Source organism: Grammomys surdaster, unplaced genomic scaffold (assembly GCF_004785775.1).
Source record: "Grammomys surdaster isolate TR1022 unplaced genomic scaffold, NIH_TR_1.0 129, whole genome shotgun sequence".
Taxonomy (NCBI): domain Eukaryota; kingdom Metazoa; phylum Chordata; class Mammalia; order Rodentia; family Muridae; genus Grammomys; species Grammomys surdaster.
The window spans coordinates 2546395-2568944 of NW_021604587.1; the positions used below are offsets into that span (position 1 = coordinate 2546395).

The following is a 22550-nucleotide window of genomic DNA, read 5'->3' on the forward strand; positions in this document are numbered from 1 at the left end:
AGAAGGTGTGCCATTTGCTCAGGCAAAATGAACTATCAGGAAGCAGGCAGCAAAACACAGGAGGACTTCAGAAGGAGGTCCATCTATGTGAAGCCACTTCTAGCTGAATTGGAAACAAAGCTAGGGGAGCATTTGAACCCCTGAAATGGGGTGCACTTCTCTTAGGGTTCCAGCCTTTTAATCCGATGAGAATAAGCTAATTAATAATTTAAACATTACTGTGGCACACAACAAAGATGTGTTGCTCAGATTCCCCTTTAATTTGCCACCTACTGCAAGAGAAGCATCAATGATGATAGCTTCAGCCTTCCAGCCCTTGTCATGTGCTTTTCTCCATGAGCCTGGAGTAAAGCATCTCACTTCCAGAGATCCCTTGGCTGGTGCTGGCTGTCCTGCCCATCCTGTTTCCTTCCCATTCCTTCTCTTCTCTCAGCTCTTTCCTGTAACTCCATTACATCCTTTTTTTTTTTTTTTTAAGATTTTGTCTTGCAGAGATTACTGTTCATTTGTTACCAAAGACAGTGACCTGGATACTGATGTGATTATAGGTAGCTCTTGAGTTTAGTCTGGCAGCAGCTTAGGTGTGGAGTCCCTCATTTCTAGTTCAGATACTGTGGTGCCGGTGCCAGGGTGGTGCTGCTCTCCAGCTGGCTGTGCTTACTTATTTCTGTGGGCTCTTGCTCCCATGTACTGTACTCCACAGCCACAGCAGTGGTGGGGTGGGAAGAGGGGTATTGAAAATTATATCCTTTTTGTAGGACAAGGCTCATGTGAGTTTTTATTGTCATCCTATAGAGCAGGACTTCCTAAACTTTTTCTACTCATGACCCTTTTGTCAGAAAACTTTTTACCCACTCCAAGTATATAGTTATGAAATATATATCCAAAACAAACATTTATTGTTATTATTTATTTACTTACTTATATGTGTATTAGGGTATTTTGTCTCCATGTGTGTAGGTGCACCACATGTGTCTGGTACCTATGGAAGCCAGAAGAAGATATCAGATCCCTGTCCCTTTGGGATTAAAGTTACAGACATTGTGAGCCACCTGGGAATTGAACCCTGGTCCTCTGGAAGAGCAAACAATGTTCTTAACTGATAGGCCATCTCTCCAGCTCTAACACTGTTAATAAATCACAAAGAAGCTTAAAGTAATACTTTGGTGTACATATAACTTTACCATTTATTAAAGACAAAATCAAATTTGTGTACTAATGAGAAAGATGTGCTCATTTATTTTTACCTTAAAAATTAGATCTTTCCTGAGTATTTGAAGTAAGATATAGACTGTCTTCAGAACTTTTCAAAGTTGATCGGTGGTTTTATTTTGTGACTGTCAATGCTGAGAATGTCACTGCACAAATGCATAGTAGAAAGTGGCAGAAAACAAGGAAAAAGAAAAAAAAAGGTCATCTCAAAAGCTGCTAGATGCATTCTGTCCAAATCTGGTGTCAAAATTCATTTTTTGAATTAATTTTTGGTTGTTGCATGTTCAGAAACTTGTACTGTTGCCAACTCTTTTGTGATTCCTATACTGTTAGGTGATCCTATTTGGAGTTGTAGCCCACAGTTGAAGAAGCTGGCTTATAGAGAACTGATGGTTTAGGAATGGGATGTGGCTCAGTGGTAGCACATTTGAATAGCAGCTGTGAGGTTCTCATTTGGGTCCTAGACACCACAGCACATACATAAGCAAAGAAACTGATGAGGATCAGTGGTAAGAACTGACCTTCATGTCTTCTGATTGCCTTTTTAAAACCAAAAATGTTTTGAAGTTGTGCATGGTGGCCTACACCTTTGATCGGCACTCAGGAGGCAGCAACAGGTAGATCTCTGTGAGTTCAAGGTCAGCCTGATCTACATAATGAGTTCTGAGACAACCAGGGCTATACAGAGAGATGCTGTCTCAAAAAGGAAAACAAAACAAAACATTTATGTGTCTGTGTGTGTCTGTGTATGATATGTATGTGTGTGTGTATATGTTCATTTGTGCATACTTATGTGTGTGACTACAGGTTCCAGTGTGCTCTGTGAGGTCAGAGGACTGTTTTTTTATTTATTTATTTTATTTATTTATTTATTTATTTATTTATTTATTTATTTATTTATTTTTTTGTGGTTCTTGCTTTCCACCTAGTTGGAGGCAGGCTCTATTGTTCACCTCTGCTTATAGCAAACTTATTTCCAGAGATTTTTCTGTCTCTGCCTCTTGTATCCTTGTAGGACTGCTGGGATTATAGACTCAAGCATCTATAGGATGCAAAAATAGGAATTTTCATCCCACAATGATAATGTAATATACTCTTAATTCCAGGAGATATTTTTGGCTATTTGCATATTTTACATTTTAAAGGAAGGTGGTTGCTGGAACAGTGGAGTGGCTTAGTGGGCAGAGGTCCTTACTGCCACTTGATCCATGTTATCCACAGTGGAAAGAGAAAACCAACTCTCACATGTTGTCCTCTAACTACCCCCCAATAGAAATATCATGAATATTTTAAGTAGTTATATTAAAAATAAAAGGAATCCAAGTATAGTTTACCAGAATGTGCTTTTGTGTGTGTGTGTGTATGTGTGTGTGTGTGTGAATCTCATGGACCTTTTGGATTTTTTTTTCTTTGCAAACCTAATAAAAATCTTTAAAAATCATTTGAGAATTTCATACATGAATATAATGCATTTTGATCAAATCCACTCCCTTTCAAACCCATCTCCAATTCCTTCCTTCTCCCTTCCCATACACTTTCCCCTCCCAACTTCATGTTTTTAAACTCGTGAATCATTTAGTGATTTTTGTATGTGTAGGGGCATAGGACCATCTATTGGAGCATAGGGCACATCCCTGAAGAAGTTGACTCTCCCAGCAGCCAGCTTTTGCTGGTGAGGCCAACTTTTATTAGCCCAGTCCTCTTGTGCTTCAGAAATTTGTTCGTTACCCATTAATGGGTGCTTTTATAAGTACAACTTAAGATCTATATTTTATGAGATTATATATATATTTATACATTTATTTATTTGTAAGTTGGGGGGAGGTGAGAAACATGGGCCTTTCTAAAATATATGTTTCATTTTTTGCTTTTGTTTCTTTTTATCTTTTTTATTTTGTAGAAAATACTGCAGTTTCTACCTGAACGAATTTTCTTTCGATGGCATTACCAGAGTATAGGTAAGATGAAAGCCAATAATGTGTTAGTGATACAGATTTCTACCAAGTGAGGTTTCACAATGCTTTATGTAGCTAATATTCCCAAGATAGCTTTTAGAAAGAAATAAAGGCTTTGTAATTTAAATCAAGTCCAACTTGAACTTCGTAGAAAAGTATCCTTCTCACCATAACTGGTCAGAGTAGAGAATAAGTGACTATGGACCCTAAATAGTCATCTCTGTCATGGCTTCTCCACCAAAGGCTTAGGGAATGTCTTAGGAGGAGGCAGGGAAGGACTTGGTTGAGGAGGTTGAGGAGGGCTGTTGTTCTCAGGAACTCATAGTAGCTGCACTTGCTTGCACAAGACTAACACAAGATCAAGCCTGTTAACATTCCGGAATGGATGGAAGAAGGGTTAAAAAAAAAGCAGAGGACATAAAGTTGGGAGGGGGCTATAACGGGAGGGGGGCCAGCAGGAGTCATAGTAGGGAGTGGGGAATGGGTAAGATCAAAAGGCATTCAATTCAATTTTCAACGAATACATTTTAAAGAATTAAATTTCTCTCTTACTTTAAATGTGCCCATTGAGTTGTAGTTCATGGGCTTCCCGGGTCGTTTTAAAGATGCACATTTTTAGGTCCCAGACTGACCTTCTAAATATGGTGGTCTCTTAACAAGGGACACAAAAAGATCCTGTGCACATCAAGTAGAGAAGCACTGATCTAAAGTATTTTCTTAAATAACTGTACGTTATTGTTCTTCAAGTCTGCATTGTTGATTCAGAATCCCCCTATTTGGATACTGTAAGATGTGCCAACCGGAGGGGAACTTGAAACAAAGCAAGTGTCAGTGCCATCCCTTCTCTCAGCACTTTACATCTGACAGCACATTTAAGATGCCCAGCCTAACTGGAACATTCTAGGGCATCCATTGTGAGTTCTGTCTGTCTTTTTTAAAGAGTTCCTGCTTCAGCCCTTTTACCTATAAGAGTTTGCCAGTTGATACATGTTTTTTCTTCTGTATCAGGTGGCTACATTGGAGGAGAGTGTGAACATTGGAATAGACTCTTTATTTGAATATTCACACTTTCCAATATTAATTGAGAGAGAGAGAGACAAACCTTTGGGACAGAAAAGAACATGCCACCATTCTTGCTTTGGAGTGGTCTCTTTCCCCTTGGGTAGATAAATGACAAAAGTAATTACAGTGCAATTGTCACTGCGAGGGGAATATAGTGAGAAGGGAGAAAGAAAGGTTGAAGGAGAGTTGAGGGGTCTTAAAGAGAAGTCACTGCCACCTGAGCCTTGAAAGGTAAACAGGGCTTCTTGGTTGGGAGAGCAGCATGTGCAAAGTCAAAGAGCTTGAAAAAAAGAATTCCAAAATTCAGAGTTCTAAATTTAATTTAGGATTGTTCCTATAAAAACAGGTAATAAACTCTTATAAAAACCGAATTCAAGTTTTGTGTTACAAATTTAAATTTAAAAAAGGTAAAGTATGTATGTTGTATATACCTATGAAACACAATGACTGTATCATTATCTGAGAGAACATGTTAATCTTTAAATGTTTCAAATAAGCAAAGAAAGTTTTCCTTTAAATCTGAGCAAGTTTGCCCTAGCATTTCTGCTTAATTGGAACTTTGCGATTATGTATTTAAAGTAAGGTAAACATTTTAAAAATGCAGAGTGTCAGCTAAAGGTGCCCTGGGGATGTGTGAGGTGCCGTGCTGTGGGAATGAGAAGTAAGTGTGCAACATCCTTGGATGTTCAGTAGAGTCACTTCTAATTTGGACTGCAGCATCTGTCCGAAACCCACACTTGTTTTCTTCAGATAGCACTTCAGACTGTCTCACGATTAGGGGACTCGCCTCAGTGTGAATAAACATCCTAGAACTCTGAAGATTAATTTGCACTGTGTTGGAAACTTAACAAATCCTATGTGCAGTATATAGTATTCTTTAATTTTGTCTAATATGAAAATGAGTTAAAATTGCTGACATGATTTGCTCTTTACCCAGTTTGGTAACATCTAATCAAGAATGACCAGAGGCTTCTTACTTCCTGAGCTGGGATTACAAACTCCTAATCTTCTGAGCCATTAAAGTCCCTGTGGCCTTATTTATATGGGACATGTAAAGCTGTCTATATAGAGTAATCAGATTGATGAAGTATGATTGTTTGCATATAAAGTCATTCTTATGATTGGTGCTTATGTACCAGTGCTTGAGGCAAATAGAGTTTTTAAAGATATTTTTGCTGTATTAATCAGATCAAGTAGATACTGGCATGTGTAGAGGTCTGTATCTCTTACCTTGGTCTTTAGGCTAGGTATACTTTGGAATCAGAGTTGTTTTGAATTGTAAAGATTTATTTTATTTTTAGTTGCATGTGTGTATGTGCGCACGCATGTATGCACATGTTCATGTCGTGTACGAATGAGTGCCAGAAGGAGGAGTCCGGTCTCCTGAAGCTGGAGTTATAGTGGTTGTGAACAGGCCAGTGTTTAGAAGAGCAGTAAGTACTCTTAACTGCCAAACCCGTTTTCTAGCCCCTTATTTTGAAGTTTAGATTGGCCATGTATGTATTGATGTAGGCTACAAACTGAGAGCATTCATGGGAGTGAATGTCTGTGTCACACCTCTAGGGGCTAGGCAGCAGCTGAACAAAGTGAAGTATTAGTTTTGGAGTGAATGTTTACTCACTGTGGAGTAAGGAAGTCCCAAGTGGCCTGATGTGGCCCACAATGTCCAGATGGAGACTATTAACTCTTGCTCTACAGAAGGGTTCCTTTCACAGCCTTTTGTTCTTAGGATTGTTGTTAAGAGGCTGTTAATTTGTCACTATATACACTGACTGTGTATCTTAAGCCACATCTTCCTCTCTAGTTTACTTGAGTTTGTTAAACAGTGACTTGTCACTTGAGGTCTTGGCTGAGTTAACACTAAAAACTCAAACTGTAATGAAACCCAGGTGTCGGGAGAGTGGTGTGCTGTGACTAGCACAGCCTGCCTCCCAGCTGACCCTGGGTTCTCCACAGTCAGTCTGGCATCCTTGTCAATGGAAGACTGCTCTACATTACAGATATTGGACTAGAACCTGGTGTTGTAACCCAGTGCAGTTTACTGTCTCTTGGTAGAATTGACAACTCATGACACAGAAAGCCTAAAAATGAAAGCAGCCTCTCCCCCAGCTCTCCAGTCTACCTGAGCTCTCCAATCTACCTGAGTAGCCACGTCCTATCAGGAGACAGGCAGTGTGAAACATCAGTTGCCACCATGCTGTGTCTGGTGCTTGCTACTTTTTTCATCCGTCTGTAGCAACCAGAGACATTCTGTTTCTCTTAAACCAGCTTTAATGGAAGTAATAGTTTGCAGTTTGTCCTTGTTTTGGATTTCAGTTTTTAATTTATTTTTTTATTGGAGAGTCAGCAAGATGTTCAGCTGGTAAAGGTATTTGTCACCAAGCCAGATGATCTATCTGAGTTCAACCCCTGGAACCCATGGCGACTTGTCCTCTAAGCTATATACATACATACATACATACACACACACACACACACACACAAATGCAATTTAAGGCTAGCTTTTTACTGTAAATCAGTGAAAATAATAAGCATATTTCAACTCTGTATTTTACAGTGTGAAGTAAACATAGATCCATTATTCCAGGTTTATAGAGGCCCTGCTAAGTGATTCCAACCCTGGGACTGAACTCTTTGGAAAGTTTTATTGCTGATAGCGAATGCAAAACTGTTGAAGCTTTTCCTGAAGTTAGCTTTAAGCTTGTAAATTACAGTGGCTAAAGCAGCTGCTTGACGGTAATTGAGAGCTGGCAGAGTGGTGTCTCAGAAATGGTGATGAGAGCAAAACAGGATGTTTAATGTGAGAGCAGGCTGTACTGCTCCCGGTGTGCCCATGCAATACACAAGACTATGGTTCTGTGAGTATCTGCTTTGAAAGAGGTTCCCGTCCACGAGCATCCACACAGTAGGTTTCCTACCTGGTTTGCAGTGCAGTTGTGCATGTTTGTTTAATGACTGAAAAGCTGTACTTAGAGATGCTTTATAGCAAAGGTGCTAAAAATAAGCAGTCTTTTGGCTTAGAGGGATAGGACTCAGGGAAAAATACTCAATACCATGCAGTATTTAGTTATGTATTTTATATATGTCATTAATTACTAAGTCTAATTTATTTAATCAGTTTTTCCTCTATGGTATAAAAGCCAAGTACATAAGTAAACTGAAATATAATTTTTAACTTTTCAGCACTGTTTTCGGGTTTACACTCAGTGTGCCCACAATGTGGGACATATGAACATAACAAGCCTTTCCTCAGAGTTCTTACCTAACTGCTCCCACCTCAAGGAGCTTGAGTTGGAAGACCTTTCCTGATTCCCTGGCAGCTGTCCATTCCATTTCCCACTTGGGGGCTGGGCCTCCTGGACACTTAACACTAGGACTATCTCAAGTGCCTCGGGCAGGATGAGCTAACCATAGGGCCAAGTTCATGTCTCAGCTTATGAAGGAGTGGCTGGAACTAATGTTCCTGTGAGCTTAGAGCCAGTTCTCTTGGCTGAGCTGCTAGCAGCCCTGCAGCTTGGCCTTTCTTTCACCTCCTTGGTCATTGAAACCTTGCTTTTCTTGGAGATTCACTCCTTCTGTGTCCCTCAGGAATATGTAGATGAGGTCATGGCCTTCTTTATTTAGTGCTAATTCCAGAAGTGGTTTGGCACCCCTCTCTTTGGACTGTGCCAGTTTGGTGCCGCATTGCCTCATCTCCTTTTTTTGTCACTTTGTTCTCTTCTGATCCTTCTTGTTACCCATAAACTCATTGTTTCTCTTCTCCATCCTTAAGGGGCTTCCTGCCCTTCGTTATCAGATGGATGTCTGTCTGATCACAAGCCTCCATCCTTCTAGTCTCTTACCTAGTTACAGCTAGGCCACCTGCTCTGATTTCTATTTTATTGTTCTAGAAAACAGCTTTATTGGGGAAGGGGATGGAATAAACATTATATCTCTATCTCTATATCTCTATCTCTATATGAATGCAGCATCACCCTCAAAACTTCCTCATTCTCCTTAGTAAGCCCTTTGTTCCTTTCTTCCTACCCCAGCCCCAACCACTAATATATTTTCACAAGATTCACTAGATATGACACTGAAAGTAAAATCTGTAAAAGAGAAAAATTTTAGGTTGGGTTTCTTCAAATCAAAAGAAACTAGTCTGCCTTTGCATTTTCTAGAGTCTTGTTTAGATAGACTCATATAGCATTGTTCTTTTTTGTTTGTTTGGTGTCTATCTTGGGTAGGGTTACTATTGTTGTCATGAAACACTGTGACCAAAAGCAACTTGGGGGGAAAAGGGTTCATTTGACTTACATATCCTGATTCAGTAGACTTATACAGTCTACTGAGGAAAACCAAGCCAGGAACTCAAATTGGGCAGGAACCTGGAGGCAGGAGCTGATGCTTTCTGGTTTGGTCCTCATGGCTTGCTCAGCCCGCTTTCTTATAGAACTCAGAACACATTAGCTCAGGGTATTTATTAACATCCACAATGGTCTGTCCCTTCCACACCAGTCACCAACTAAAAATCCTCTATAGGCTTGTCTATGGCCTGAGGTTATGGAGGCATTTTCTCAGTTTAGGTTCCTTTCCTTCAGATGACAATAACTTGTATCAAGTTGACATAAAACTAGCCAGCACAGCATCTTTTATGCGATAATTATTTTGAAATTTATTATATAGTATGTACTAATAGTTTATTCCTTTTTATTTCTGAGTAGAACTTTATTCCATTTTATGACTTTGCTACCATCTGCTGATCTATTATCTTGCTGATAGTATTCAGTTGATTCTCATATTTGGCTATTATGTATAAACATATTGTTAGACATTGTGTACAGGTCTTTGTGTGGACATAAGCTTTTCTATCTCTTGTAGAGTATGCTTAATTACTAAATTCTCTATAGAGTGGATATATCATTTTATGTTCAAAGCAATCTCACAGTCCAGTTAACAGCAATTATTAGAGTCACTGTTTAGTTTGTTGGTGATTGTCTTCTCTCTCTTCCCCCTCCTCTCTCTTTCTTGTTTTCCAAAACAGGTTTTCTTTGTGTATTGCCTTAGCTATCCTAGGACTCACCCAGACTGGCCTCAAACTCATAGAGATCCACTTGCCTTTGCCTCCTGAGTGTTGGGACTAAAGGCGTACACTAACATTCTCCAGCTGGTTGTACTATCTCGTTGACTCATGGTCTTGAACTTTTCATGTGATTTCTGTGTATCTTCAGTAACATGTATATCTCAAGGTTAACCATTTAAAAGTTACATTGTTTTTTTTATTATTATTATTTTGGAGAGTTCAGTAATTTTGGTAGAAGTCTTATCAGATATATGCCTTGGAAATATTTTCTCTAATTTATTATGTTTTGAAGAATAATGTTTTTAATTTGAAGACATTCAATCTACCAATTTTTGTGGATTATACTTTTTAGTGTCATCTAGGAATCTTTAAGATACTTTATTTAATATTCAGAGAATACATATAATGTATTTGGATCACATCTACTGCCCATTCCATTCCTTCATTTCTCTCTTACCTGTCCCACCACTTTACCCTCTAAACTACATGTGCTCTCTCTCTCTTTAAGAAAAAATATTGAATTCTTTTACTGCTTCCTGTAAGTGCATCAGTGTAGACCACACACTGGAGGATTTGTAGGCTCCTATAAGTGCATATGTGTAGACCACACACTGGAGGATTTGTAGGCCCCTGTAAGTGCATCGGTGTAGACCACACACTGGAGGATTTGTCGGCTCTCAGGGCCCTCAGCTCTGAAGAAAACTGATTTTCTCTCCCCTCAACAGCCATCAATTGCCACTAGCTCCTCAGATGGTCACAGGATAGGAAATTGGTTACTAATACAAAGTCCTAGAGATCTACTGTGTTTGCTTACATGTCCCCCCCCCATCTCACTGTGTAGACAGGTTGGTCTGGAATTAATTGAAATCTGCTTGCTTCTGTCCACTTAGTGTGCCATCACACCAGGCCTATTTTCTTCTAGTAATTTTATAGTTATATTTTAAGACAATTTTAGATGAGTGGACTACTGTCCTATGTACTTACAGTGTGTCTAGAAATGCCAGAAAGTTCTGTTTCTTTCTCCAGTGGTCACTTGCTGTGGTCTTTACAAATCAGTAGCCCAAGGGTCTTTTCTTTGTTTCCCTGACACAAAGTAGATCCTATGAAAGGACCTACTGATGATCTATAGTATTCACTTTACTGATTGAGACATAAGGCAGAGAACAACAGAACTCTGTGTTGTTTTGGGCCCTCTAGGATCTCTTGCTTCATGAGACTTTTGTCTTTCTGGACCTGGGTGACTCAATCAGTCTAATTTTTTTCTGTTTCATTCATTTAACCTAAAACTTTAATTTTTTTTAACACCGAATAAGATTCCAATATATATGTGTACAAAATTTTTATTATCCTTGTATCAATTGATGGACATTTAGGCTACTAATTCTTAGCTACTGTGAGTAGAGCAACAATGAGTGGATGAACAAGTGGCTCTGTAGTAGGAATATTAGTCATTTCAAGTCTTTAAAAAAGAATTTAAAATGGCTCATAATCAAAGTACTGCCGTCTTAAAAAATATCTTTTCTCCTGTGATGTTGTTTGCCATTGAAGGTCAGTCTTACATTTCGAAAATGGCATGCATTTTCCCCTTCTAAAGCTGATCTTTAAACATATATTTTGTGCTAAGAACACTTGCTGCTCTTGCAGAGGACCCAGGTTTGGTCCTAACACCCACACGTTGGGTGGCTTACAACTGGCCGTAACTCCAGGTCCAGGGATCCATCCTGTGCCTTTTTCTGGCTCTGAGGAGAATTGCATCCACAGTGTGCATGCATAGATGTACATGAATGCATACATGTATCACGTATATATACATAAATAAAATAGAATAAAATAAATATAGATATTAATATTCCCTTATATTTTTTAAATATTTATTTGTATACTCTATTCCTAATTGGTTATTTTAAACTTTCAGGCTCAACTTTAAAGAAGCTTTTACACACTGGAAATTCTATTAAGGTAATCCTTTTTATGAAAGTGTAATGGAATATTGCTCTAAATTTCTTTTAGATTTATTTACTTTGTTATATGTGTATGAGTGTTTTGGTTGCTTGTATGTATATGCATCACATGTATGTCTAGTGGCAGCAGGAATCAGAAGAGGGCGTTGGATCCTCTGGAACTTGACTTATGGATGGTTGTGATTAAAGGCCATGGGAATTCCTCCAGCATGCTTCATTAGCACCTGATAGCATATTTTTGTACTCGTTTACTGATGTGTCTTCTTTTATTGACTTTGTTTTAATCATTTAGGAATACAGAAAAGGAGCAATGTGTATTTTTGAATTCTAAAAATAGGGTAGAGATGGAAGTGAGTGTAGAGTGAAAAAGGGGTGTGTTTGTTCATTTATTGTTGGGTGTTGCTCACCATTCCGATGATGGTGATGGTGCAGGAAGCAGCTGAGTATAGACACACGGCCTTGTCACTCAGCTAGGTCTTCAGAGTCTCATTTAGCTCCAAAGAACATTATGTTAAGATGACTGAAGTTCTACTCTTTTCTCACATAGTGTAAATGTGGAAGGAGAGTGTCTCTGCCATTGTTCCATGGACAACTGAGCATTGGTGATGGGGAGATGTTGCCTTACAAAATGAAATACTGTTAATAGTCCAGTGGGAGCCAGACACTGCTTTATGTGCCTTTATGTGCATGTTAGCGTTTAGTCCTGCTGTTTCACAGATGGGGTGACAAAGACATAGAGAAGTCAAATGATTTTCCATGTATCACAGCCAGAAAGTAGTAGAGGATGAATTTGAAACCAGGTTCCCTTCTCCAGCACCCAGGCTTTTAATCTTTGTGCTGTATTGCATCCTTGCTTGTCACTAAGGGAAGAGCCTGTGTACTTTAGTGATAACTTTATTCCCCTCTTTCCCTCTCTTCCTTTCCCTTCTCTCTTTTTTCTCCTCCTCCTCCTCCCCCCTCCTTTTCTCTCTTTTTGCTGGCCTCTAAGTTGAGATTTTCCTTTTTCAGATTTCCAAGTGTCAGGATTGCAAGTGTTATACCACCACACCTGACACATTCTCTCTCTCTCCTTTTTTCTTAAGACTGATGGTACATTGCAAAACATTTCTACAAATCTTTGTTAAATGTTTGTTTTTTGTTGTTGCTTTTAATTCTGTTTTTAGATAAGATGTGAAGGAATCAGACTGTTTCTTTTGTGGCTTCAAGCACTTCAGACAAACTGTGCAGAAGAGCAGGTGCTGATTTTCGCTTGCCTAGTGCCTGGTTTTCCAGCGGTCTTGTCATCCAGGGGTCCCTGCACGCTGGAGACACTCATCAACCCTAGCCCTAGTGTAGTTGATGGTAAGCAGCATTAGCAGGTGTGACACGCTGAAATTACTCCTCTTATTTTAATTTTTATTTATGTGTATGTGTATATATATATATATGTGTGTGTCTGCAAGCGTGTGCTTCGTTCGTATGGGTATATGAGGAAGCCAGAAGAAGATGATCCCTGAGGGGTTGGAGTTAGATTGTGAGCCACCTGACTTGGGTGCTGGGAGCCAAACTTGGTCCTCTGGAAGATCAACAAACTCAGTGCCATTAACTTCTGAGACACCTCTCTAGTTCTTGAATTGCTTTTGAACTTATCCTGAGGCTTTCCTTGGTGTTGATGTTCTTGAATAGAAATGAAGCCCAAAGAGGAATTGTGGTTCACAGAGGATTCCCAAAGACATTATTATCAAAGTCATAAGTTCAACTCATAGTACCACAAAAAGCAATAAAAAACCTGGGTACAGAGAGTGTCATCGTAAACCTGTGATCCCAGCACTTGGGAGGTGGAGGAGGAGGCAGGCGCATCAAGATGTAAGGTCAGCCTTGATTACCTAATAAGTTTGAGGCCAGCCTGGGCTATATGAGAGACTCTATCTTAAAACCAGTTAATCAAACAACTAACCAACCATAGGGAAAAAAAAACCCTGAAGCCTGTTTTCTATTAAATTATAATGAGAAAATTTCTGTCTTGACCGAAACAGGAGTGGAATGCAGGGGAAGATGTACGTCACACGAGTGTTCTGTGCCACTGCTGAAGTTGAAACCTGCCTTCCCAAACCACTGTCTGTTGTTCTCACCACTATTGCTTTAAGAGGCCATTCGTCTTATTTTGCCAGCTGTGTTTGTCCATGTAGCATAACTCAAAGGACAGTAGTGGCCTCATTGGACTATTTGTGTTCTCTGAGAACTTACTGTGAAACACTTCACTGCATTGGATTTTAGGCTCACCAAGACAGATTTGAATGGGAAAGAATTGTCCAGAGAGAGAGAGAAGCCTCTGTGGACCTTTATACTGGGCCCTAAATCCTGTACATACTGGCTTGGGATTAAGTCTGAGACGTTTCAGTGGCTGCATAAATGTGTGTAATAAAGCCCATTTTAAAACCTTATTTAAAATTCAGCTATAGTGAATACGCTTTCATCATTTCCTACCTTTCAGCAAAAATATACCCAGAGGAAATCACCCCACTTCTACCGGCCATATCAGGGGAGAAGATCGCTGAGGACCAAACCTGCTTTTTTCTTCAAATACTGTTGAAATACATGGTTATTCAGGTCAGAGAAAAATCATAGCTGTTTCACTGATGGGCTTATTTTCATAGGATGGAGTTACTACTTCTCCTTTTTCTGTATGGCTGTATTACTTTCCCTGAGGCAATTTTGTGCAGTGATTCATTAAAAACAGGGCATGCATTGTTACTGGGCCAGTTCAGCCCAGTAACAATGGTGTGAGTACTTTTCTATGAATTATTTAAGGTAGTTAAGGTATTTAAGATATTTTTACATATATATGTATATTAGTGATTTCATATACAAATGCAGTATATTTACATCATTTTCATATCTCTTTCTGAATCTCCCTTTCCTCCATCATCCTTCCAACTTTCCTCCTTTCTTTCTTTCTTTCTTTCTTTTTTATTGAGTCAGAGTCTCACTGTGGTGTAGCTCTGGTTGGCCTGGAACTTATTATTGACCAGGTTGGCCTTGGTCTCATCTGCCTTTTGAGTATGCCACCTCACCCAGCTCTTCCTCTTTAAAATAACCCACTAAGTACAATTAGAGCTGCCCAGATGTGCATGAGTGCAGGGTCATGTACTGGGTCATGGCAGCCTACCATGGGCCACACTGCTGAAGAAAATTGCTTCTCCACCTAGCAGCTGTCACCTACCAGAAGCTCCTCCTCTGTCCATTTCAGAGCGTTGTTCAGAGCTGTGTCCATAGCTGCTGTGACAGGCCCTGCATGTCTAGGCAACAGCTATTCTGTTATAGTCCTTCCTGACCTCAGACACTTAGAATATTCTATCCCTTCTTCCTGACATTCCTGGGCTATGGGGAAGGGGTAACGCAGGTGTTCTTTTGGGGACCTGAGCATCTGCAGCTGCTATTCTCTGCACCATGAACAGTTTTGAGCCTGTATAGTAACCATCCGTCACCCCATGAAGAAACTTCTCTGATGAGGGCTGTGAGGTGTGCTCATCTGTAGGAAAGAGCAAGCGTATTTAGATGGCAGTTTGATAGTTTGTCCCTTTAGCAAAATTAGTAGGATCTGCCCTAGGGCCTTTGACACCTAGTCATAGGTTCTAGGCCAGATTTACAATACCTGCAATTCTTATCCTCTTGAGCTTTGATGGGATACTGTTTCTTTACATTATTACCAATATTGTCATTTATAAATTTACAATAGGAATTGTAGTCTAATATTTCATGTTTGTATATGTCAATTTAAACTGTAAATATCAAATATTCTTTCCCACATATTATCTAAAGGCTTCAAGCTTGGAGTGGAAGAATAAGGAGAATCAAGATACTAGTTTTAAATTTCTTTTTACGTTGTTTCGAAAGTATTATCTTCCTCATTTGTTTCCATCATTTACTAAGTTAACCAACATCTACAAGCCTGTACTTGGTAAGTACTGTTTGATTCCTGTGTGGGTGCCATCCACAGGGAAACTGTACAGTAGCTTCCATAGTAATCCCTGTGACTGTTCTAAAGCAAAATAGTCACTTTATGTGCATATTGAATGGTAATGCTGCTGTGAGAATTTACCTAGTCACTGATTCAATGATGTGAACTCACTAAGAGGTTGTGCCTCATAGAAATAAAGAGAGCATGGCTTCTGTAACAATAAAATGTGTTATGATAGTTTTGTATGTTTGCTACTTTTTAATGCCATGTTTTACATTTCTCAGTCTTCTCTTATATGTGGTGAGTTTTAGTGATGCCACATCCCGCTCAATGGCTAGATAGGCCAGCCCACGGCACACAGCTGCTGGAGGACTGCACATTATGCTAGGGCTTTTATCTACCAGGATTTTGACAGGTGCTTTTGGGGGAGATGTTTTGTGATGGGACAGTCTACAGATAGGAAGCCCCAAGAATGTTGAGAAACAAAAAAGAACATTTATCTTACCCCCCAAAGTTACCTTTTATAAGAAATTAGGATTCACAGGATGGAATCATCCCTTAAAGTGGGGGAAGTGGCTATAAATTTTCGCCTTATAAAGACAGAAATTAGTTCCATGGATAATTAAGAATAACTTTGGAGGAGAAGAGGTCACAAGGAACTGTACTCTGCGTGTAGGACGTGCCCAACTAACTCAACATACACACACACACACACACACACACACACACACACACACAAGCACGCACACTCACTCACTTACAAACAGAAATGGATACAGACTAGCTGAAGCCTGGTGTGTTTTAAAAACTGTAGAGGTTCTGGGACCTGTATTTTGTTATATCCATCTTTTTTCCAAAATTTGTTTCTGACTTTATGTTATATGTACTCATCATAGAGACACTATACATTGCTGATGTTTCTAGGTTGAAAGTTATATATTTAAACTGGTCATAGTGGCCCATAACTTCAGCCCTAAGGTTTGGACACTTGAGGCAGCAGAATTCTGAGTTAGAAGCCAGCGTTGGCTATATGTAGAGATTCTGTAATGAAAAAGAAATAACAACAAAAAGTTATTTATTGTCAATATTTTTTTGCCTCATTAAGGTATTCCAGAAATGTAAGAAGTAGTTAATATACTTAACAGCAATTTGTGTCTCAAATCCACCCATACAGTATACATATTCGATGAAACTTAAGGACTGACTCTCTCTTTTGAAAAGGTGGTACCTGAGACTTCAAAGATGAAACATGAGTTTCTGAGTTCATTTAGATGAAAAGTTTTAGCTATCTGAGTATGGCAATTACAGACTTTTACCACCATGTCCAGCTTTAGATATTTTTTGTTAAAGTTCATGTATGCTTTTACATTTGTTTCAGTCATAAAATAACATTAAATGAAGTATACTTGAAATGAAGATATATTCACTATTTTAGTCTCAAATAATTTTAAAAATTGTTAACAAGAACAGTTAGTGTGACTGTATAGTATTGCAGTGTGTAGGCCATAGTGGCCATCTCTTTTTATTTATATTGAAAGGCAAAATAAGAATCAAACCTGCTAGAATATTTTAAACATTTATAGGTTATTACTTTTAATTGCTATCCAGAGAACCAAATATATATAATATGTTTACTAATTGGAACAGTTCATAGGGATTATGTAATGTTGAGATTCACTAACTTAATTGTGTATTCTTTTTCTTTCTATCAGAAATTCCCCATTTGAGACCAAAGCCAGTATATGTTACAGTAACTCGAGATAATGAAACAATTTACAGTACAAAAATTCCATACATGGCAGCTCGTGTTGTTTTCATTAAATGGATTGTAACTTTCTTTTTGGAAAAAAAGTATCTAACTGCAACACAAAACACTAAAAATGGAGTTGATGTACTGCCTAAAATCATCCAGGTATGACAGCCATCATTTTAAAATCTCTTTCTCTTGCATAAGAAACACAGTAGCATATTAGCAAAGTAACTGGTTGTTAGAGCTATGGTTTTTATAGGTTTGATTTAGTGGCTCACTTGTCTGCAAGCCTGAGGTTTTAGAGGGAGCTTTGGTCAGAAGCACTTGCTATGCAATATTGGAATTGCTATAAGAAGGTAGTCTCAGGGGCAAGCAACATTCTGAGACTGTAGTTCTTGTGGGTACTTTCCTGCCTCCCTTCTTTCTCCTTCTTGTAAGTGTTGTGTTTTCTGAGCACAGGCACAGGGTCTTGCCTTTCTGTCACCAGTCACCAGTTGGAAGGCCCTATGTTTTGTAGATGTGGCCAATGGAGAGGGCTCATGCTGTCATGCAGTGTCTGGCATCTCAGGAAAGACTTGGGCCAGCAGCTCAGGCTCCTGGGGCAGTTGTTACTTTATGATTCTGTTCCTAAAGTGAAATTGACCTTTCTCTGAGGCCTTCAGAAAGGACTCCTCAGGTAGGAGGGCCTTCAGTGTATGTACTTGGAAGAGCACTACTGTTTTCAGAGATTAGAGATCAGTCGCATCACTGAGAGGTCATGGCTTCGTGTGGGTTGGTTATTGTTGTTTCTTGTCCCTAAGAACAGGGCCAGCAAGTGTAGTGCACTTATTGAAGGTTTGCTGATGTCAAGAAGGCTCCAGAAATAGGACATTGCTCCAAGCTGGAAAAATGTATACGCTGGAGGAGGCAGATCAGAAGTTGCTGTATTTCAAGGTCATTGATGTCTTGTTAGAAGGAGGAGCACCAAGCAGTTTATAGCCTGTGGATTCATTGTAGCGAGCTCACTGGAGACCTAGAGGGCAAACTTGTTTTCAAAAGAATCTCGGGGATTGAAGTACAGTAAGATAACAAAGGGCTTGCTGAGAGATAGTTCAAAACAAGCCAAAACCCCTCAACTTTATACTTTGAAAGAAGATGAAATGAAAACAGTAATGAATGTATTTGTCTCCTCAAAGTTTTTATTTCAAATTTGAACTGTGATATTCTTTACATTTAAAATGAGTGAGCTAGGTGTGGTGGTGGACACCTTTAATCCTAGTCCTCCGGAGGCAGGGCAGGTGAATCTCCTTGAGTTTGAGACCAGCCTGGTCTACAAAACATGTTCCAGGACAGTTGGAACATGTAGAGAGACCCTGTGTCAAAACAAACAAAACAACAAAAAAACTACTGTCCTTATCAAGGTGATCAAAATTGTTTTCAAACAATATACTAGTTCTATAAAAGACTTTAGAAATATACTTTAAAGTTCCATTTCACAATAGAATTCACATTTTTGCTACAAAGTATTTTTGCTATATATGTAGAGTTTTTTGGTTTCCGGTTTCCCAAGTGAAACCAAGTCCTTTTTTTGGTCTAGAACTAGTGGTTTTGACAGAGGGAAAAACCAGCTAATGATGTGTGCTCTAGACTTAGCTTTCCTAGCACTAGGTAAATCTGGGCCTAACAGACTTTCTTGTTCCATTGTTAGTTGGCTCTTTGTTACTGTGGCAAAGATACCTGAAATAGTCAACTGAAAACAATACTTTTGGAGGTTGTAGTCCATGGTTAGTTAGTCCTGTGTCTATAAGGGATTTAAAAAAAAATTGAGATACAAGGCAGCTGAGCATATTTGTTTTTATAGCTCTTTAGTTATATTAATAAAACATCACTTTTACTAATTTTGAGACAGTTCTCCAAATGATCCACAGGCCTATGGGATGAATAGGTAGAGCAGTGACGTAAACAAGCTGACAACTCTGAAGAATTTTGTACATTTGTCAGTTGACTCCTGCTACAGTATTCTCTGTTGTTCTTGAACTTTGCAGAGGCAGTGATAGGATGTGCTGATCATGTTGGCAGATCAGGATAGAGGAACCGAGTGGTATCACACTTAGGCATCACCAACAAAACAATTTAGACATGCCCTGCTCTTAAGAGTCACTTCATGGGTAGTGGGTGTCCATATTTAGACTGACCCTGAAAATACCTGTCTCTCAGTATGCAGGGTTCAGAGGACACCAGGGTGGCAGAGAGTTTGAGGTAAGGAATAAGTGGCACTGTGTGGTTTTCTGATCCATGGTAGTGCTGCCCTGGTACTGGTAGGTTGGTTGTTTCACTGATAAGTCTTCTGCGTGTACCAGAGGACTAAACATTGTCTCTGTATTGACTCTCAGGGTGGTCTCATGCCAACAACAACTTCAAATTCCAGCTTGATTCTGGTGCATGAGAGCTAGGTCTCCTTCTAGAGGCAGTTCTTCATGATTGTACAGCAAGTGCTTTACCCACTAAGCAGTCTTCTTAGGTCTGGAGCTTATGTATACATGACTTGATGCTACATAATTCTTCATGCTAGTTTAATTATTTCATTGCTATAATATAAACCACCTCAAAACTTAGTGTCTTAAAGCAGAATCCCTTTAACATTATGTTTTCTTTTTACTTTGTGGGATGGAATTTGGCTTGATATGTCTAATATATTTCATGGGCCCTTGAGTGGTGATCTTTAGCTGGTGGATGGTTGGTCTGTAGGATCTAAGGTGACTTCATCCACAAGCCTGCTAGTGTTAATTGGAGAGAGAGCTGGCTTATCTGGAACTAGTCTATGCTGCCTTACTAACAAGGTCATTGGATTTCTTATGTGGCCACTGGGGCCTCCAAGGACAATGTTTTAAGAGATGGAAAATGTTAACTGCCAGCCTTTTGAGCCTGGGCCGGGTGATTCTCTGCGCTTTTTTTTTTTTTAAATCAAATCATAATTTTTACTTATTCACACAGGGGTTATAAACACAAAAAGGCAGGACGTGGGGAAGGGGATGACATTGGAGCGTGGGTGTTCAGGGGGAGTACAGATATCTTTCAGAACAGAGTATCTGCTGGGTGAAGGTTCAAGGGGACAGGTCACTATGACTCTGTCTATGATTCACTTATCCTTATCTAAGTTGGTATTATCCACCAAGGCTACCTATTTACAAGGTCTATGACTACTCAGGCTGGTAAATTTCCACAAAAGCTGCCTGTTTACAATAGCTTATAGCCATCTGTTTCAATATTTTTCCACAAAGACCCAAGACTTGGTGTTAGTATATGTGTATGACATGCCTATTGCTGATTTTGGCCTATGGCTGATTTTAGGCCTTCAGTGTATAAGCAGGGCTGCCCCGACATCTCCTCCCTTCTCTAAGAATAGAAGAGCTGTGGAGATTCTAATCTTTTGAAGGCAGGGATAGAGGCCTGACCTCCAGTAATTGAAGGGGATTTTGTAATGGCTCCGGTCCCCATGTATTTGTCCAGTGAGGCATGAGGGCCATACCTGTCCCAATGTCTTTTTTCTGGAGAGGGGATACTTTTGACATCAACCCCTATGCAGTCAGGCTTGTCCCTCAGGGAACCCAAAGGGATATTTTTAACTTTTATTTATATTCCCTGGCAGTGCTTAGCCTCGCAGCCTAAGCAAGAATTCAGATTGCCAGTCAGAGGGGGTTCTGGGTGGCCCCTCTTTGCTTGGTCTAGGGGCGGAAGTCCCCTCTTTTAGGTTGGGTGGAGATGGGTTTCGGGATCACCCTGGATAGACTAACAACTTCATCTTGAGTCTCGTGGTCCTCCATAGCTAACTTATGATAATGTATCTGAATAGGTTTTGCTACCAAATTATTTATCTGTTCTTTCATAAAGTTAGTCAGTCTATTTAAGGCCCAGGGACTAAAAGAAATAAGCAAAAATAACCCAATTAATGGTCCCAAGATAAGCAGTCTCCCAAGTTTTCACACCTCTGTGATAACAGAGTAAGTGTGTAAGTACAGAGCCCTGGTGTGATGATGGCACACATTGCACTTACACATCAACTTATTCTGTGATTTCACAAATGCAAATTAAACATTTTAGCTGACAAGATTTCACAGTCCTCTTCCCTGAAATAACTTAGTAGCTTTCCTGTTAAAGTCACTGAGCTGAGAAAGGATTATCTGGTTAATTAGGAAATTGGTAAGTAGAGGTTCAGGTGCCCATGCTTGAGACAACGGCTGATGTTCACCGTCTATAGTGCAGCTGGTGGTAATCAGAGTTCTTGGACACAAGGCAAGACCCGGGTGGAGGGTGTGGATCAGTGGCAGAGCACATGCTCACATTTATGAGATTGTGGATTCCTTCTCTAGTCCCACAACATTCACAAAACCCAAAAGGTAACAAGCAAGACCAGACTCACATTTTGCTAGGTGCTTGTGAATGAGGATGTGGATTGCTGAGATCTGTGATGGCATTTTTCAGACTGTTGGTGGTGGTGCAATACAAGAGAAGGTGCCAGAGCTGGATGGTGCTGGATCCACAGAGCAGGACAAAAGCCATTCTAACAGCAGCACCTTGTCTGACCGAAGACTCAGCAACTCCAGTCTTTGTAGCATTGAAGAGGAGCACCGGACAGTGTATGAAATGGTGCAGAGGATCCTTCTGTCAACACGGGGTTATGTGAATTTTGTGAATGAAGTATTTCGACAGGTCAGTGTGTGTTATACAGTCATAAAGTTGACGTCATCTTTGTTCTTGTTAGCTTCCCGTTGTTCTAACACATGTGCAGGGGCATCATTGTAAATATAGGAGGTGTATTTTGTCTCAGTTCCAAGGGTCTTAGTCCTAGGTCACTTGGTCCTGTTGCTCTGGGTCTTTGGCAGGGCAGTATATTAAAGTAGGAACAGGGAGCAGGTGAGGCTTGTTCATTGATGGATGAGAAAAGGAGAGATCAAGAGATTGGAGTCCTATAGTCTTCTTTGAGGGCACACTCTGACATGACCCACTAGGTCATACTTCCTAAATTTATGCCACTTCCCAGTAGTGCCAAGCCAGGACTAAGTCACACATGGGCCCAAGAGAAGATTGGTGCATTCCAGATCAGAACTGTAGCATTCTGGCTTTACTTAGGACATGGTAAGCAATAGTATTGATGATTTGGCCTAAATTACCATAGTAAATTATGGCTCTTCCAGTCTTACTTTTAGTTTGTCACAAGTTTTCTGACCCACATTTTTCTTTTCATCTATGTAACAATGGAAAATTCAAAAATACTTTGATGCTCTCATAGCAAACTCAGCTCAGGGGTCAGTTGGTAGACCTAGTGAATCCAGTGTGCGAGAACTTCAGTGCTCACATCACCCAGAGGCACTTTCACAAAGCTGTACTTTCCCTGTAATGTTACATGACATGAATGTGTGTGTGTGTATGTTTGTGGTACAAGAGAAAAAGAGATGGATGAGAAAGGGCTTAAAGGAGAGAGAAGCTTTTTATCCAGGAGTCTGGAATAACATACCTCAGGTAAGAAAGGAAGAGCTGGGAAGAGCTGAAGCTGAAAACAGGAAAGAGCAAGGGAAAGAAAAGGAAGTGATCAGAAGCCCTGCTGCAGCGATGGCAGAGGTTCACAGCC

General features: G+C 39.8%; 1 protein-coding gene across 1 annotated transcript in view; it reads left to right on the forward strand.

Annotated features, from left to right (window-relative positions):
• The window catches only part of Ralgapa2 (Ral GTPase activating protein catalytic alpha subunit 2), a 271739-nt gene that overhangs the window by 50987 nt on the left and 198202 nt on the right, over window positions 1-22550 (forward strand). Inside the window, exons 4-10 of the mRNA XM_028754273.1 lie at window positions 3113-3170; window positions 11207-11250; window positions 12416-12593; window positions 13726-13841; window positions 15054-15192; window positions 16905-17104; window positions 21404-21631. Coding sequence (XP_028610106.1) covers window positions 3113-3170; window positions 11207-11250; window positions 12416-12593; window positions 13726-13841; window positions 15054-15192; window positions 16905-17104; window positions 21404-21631 — 963 coding nt within the window. The remainder of the gene's footprint in view (window positions 1-3112; window positions 3171-11206; window positions 11251-12415; window positions 12594-13725; window positions 13842-15053; window positions 15193-16904; window positions 17105-21403; window positions 21632-22550) is intronic.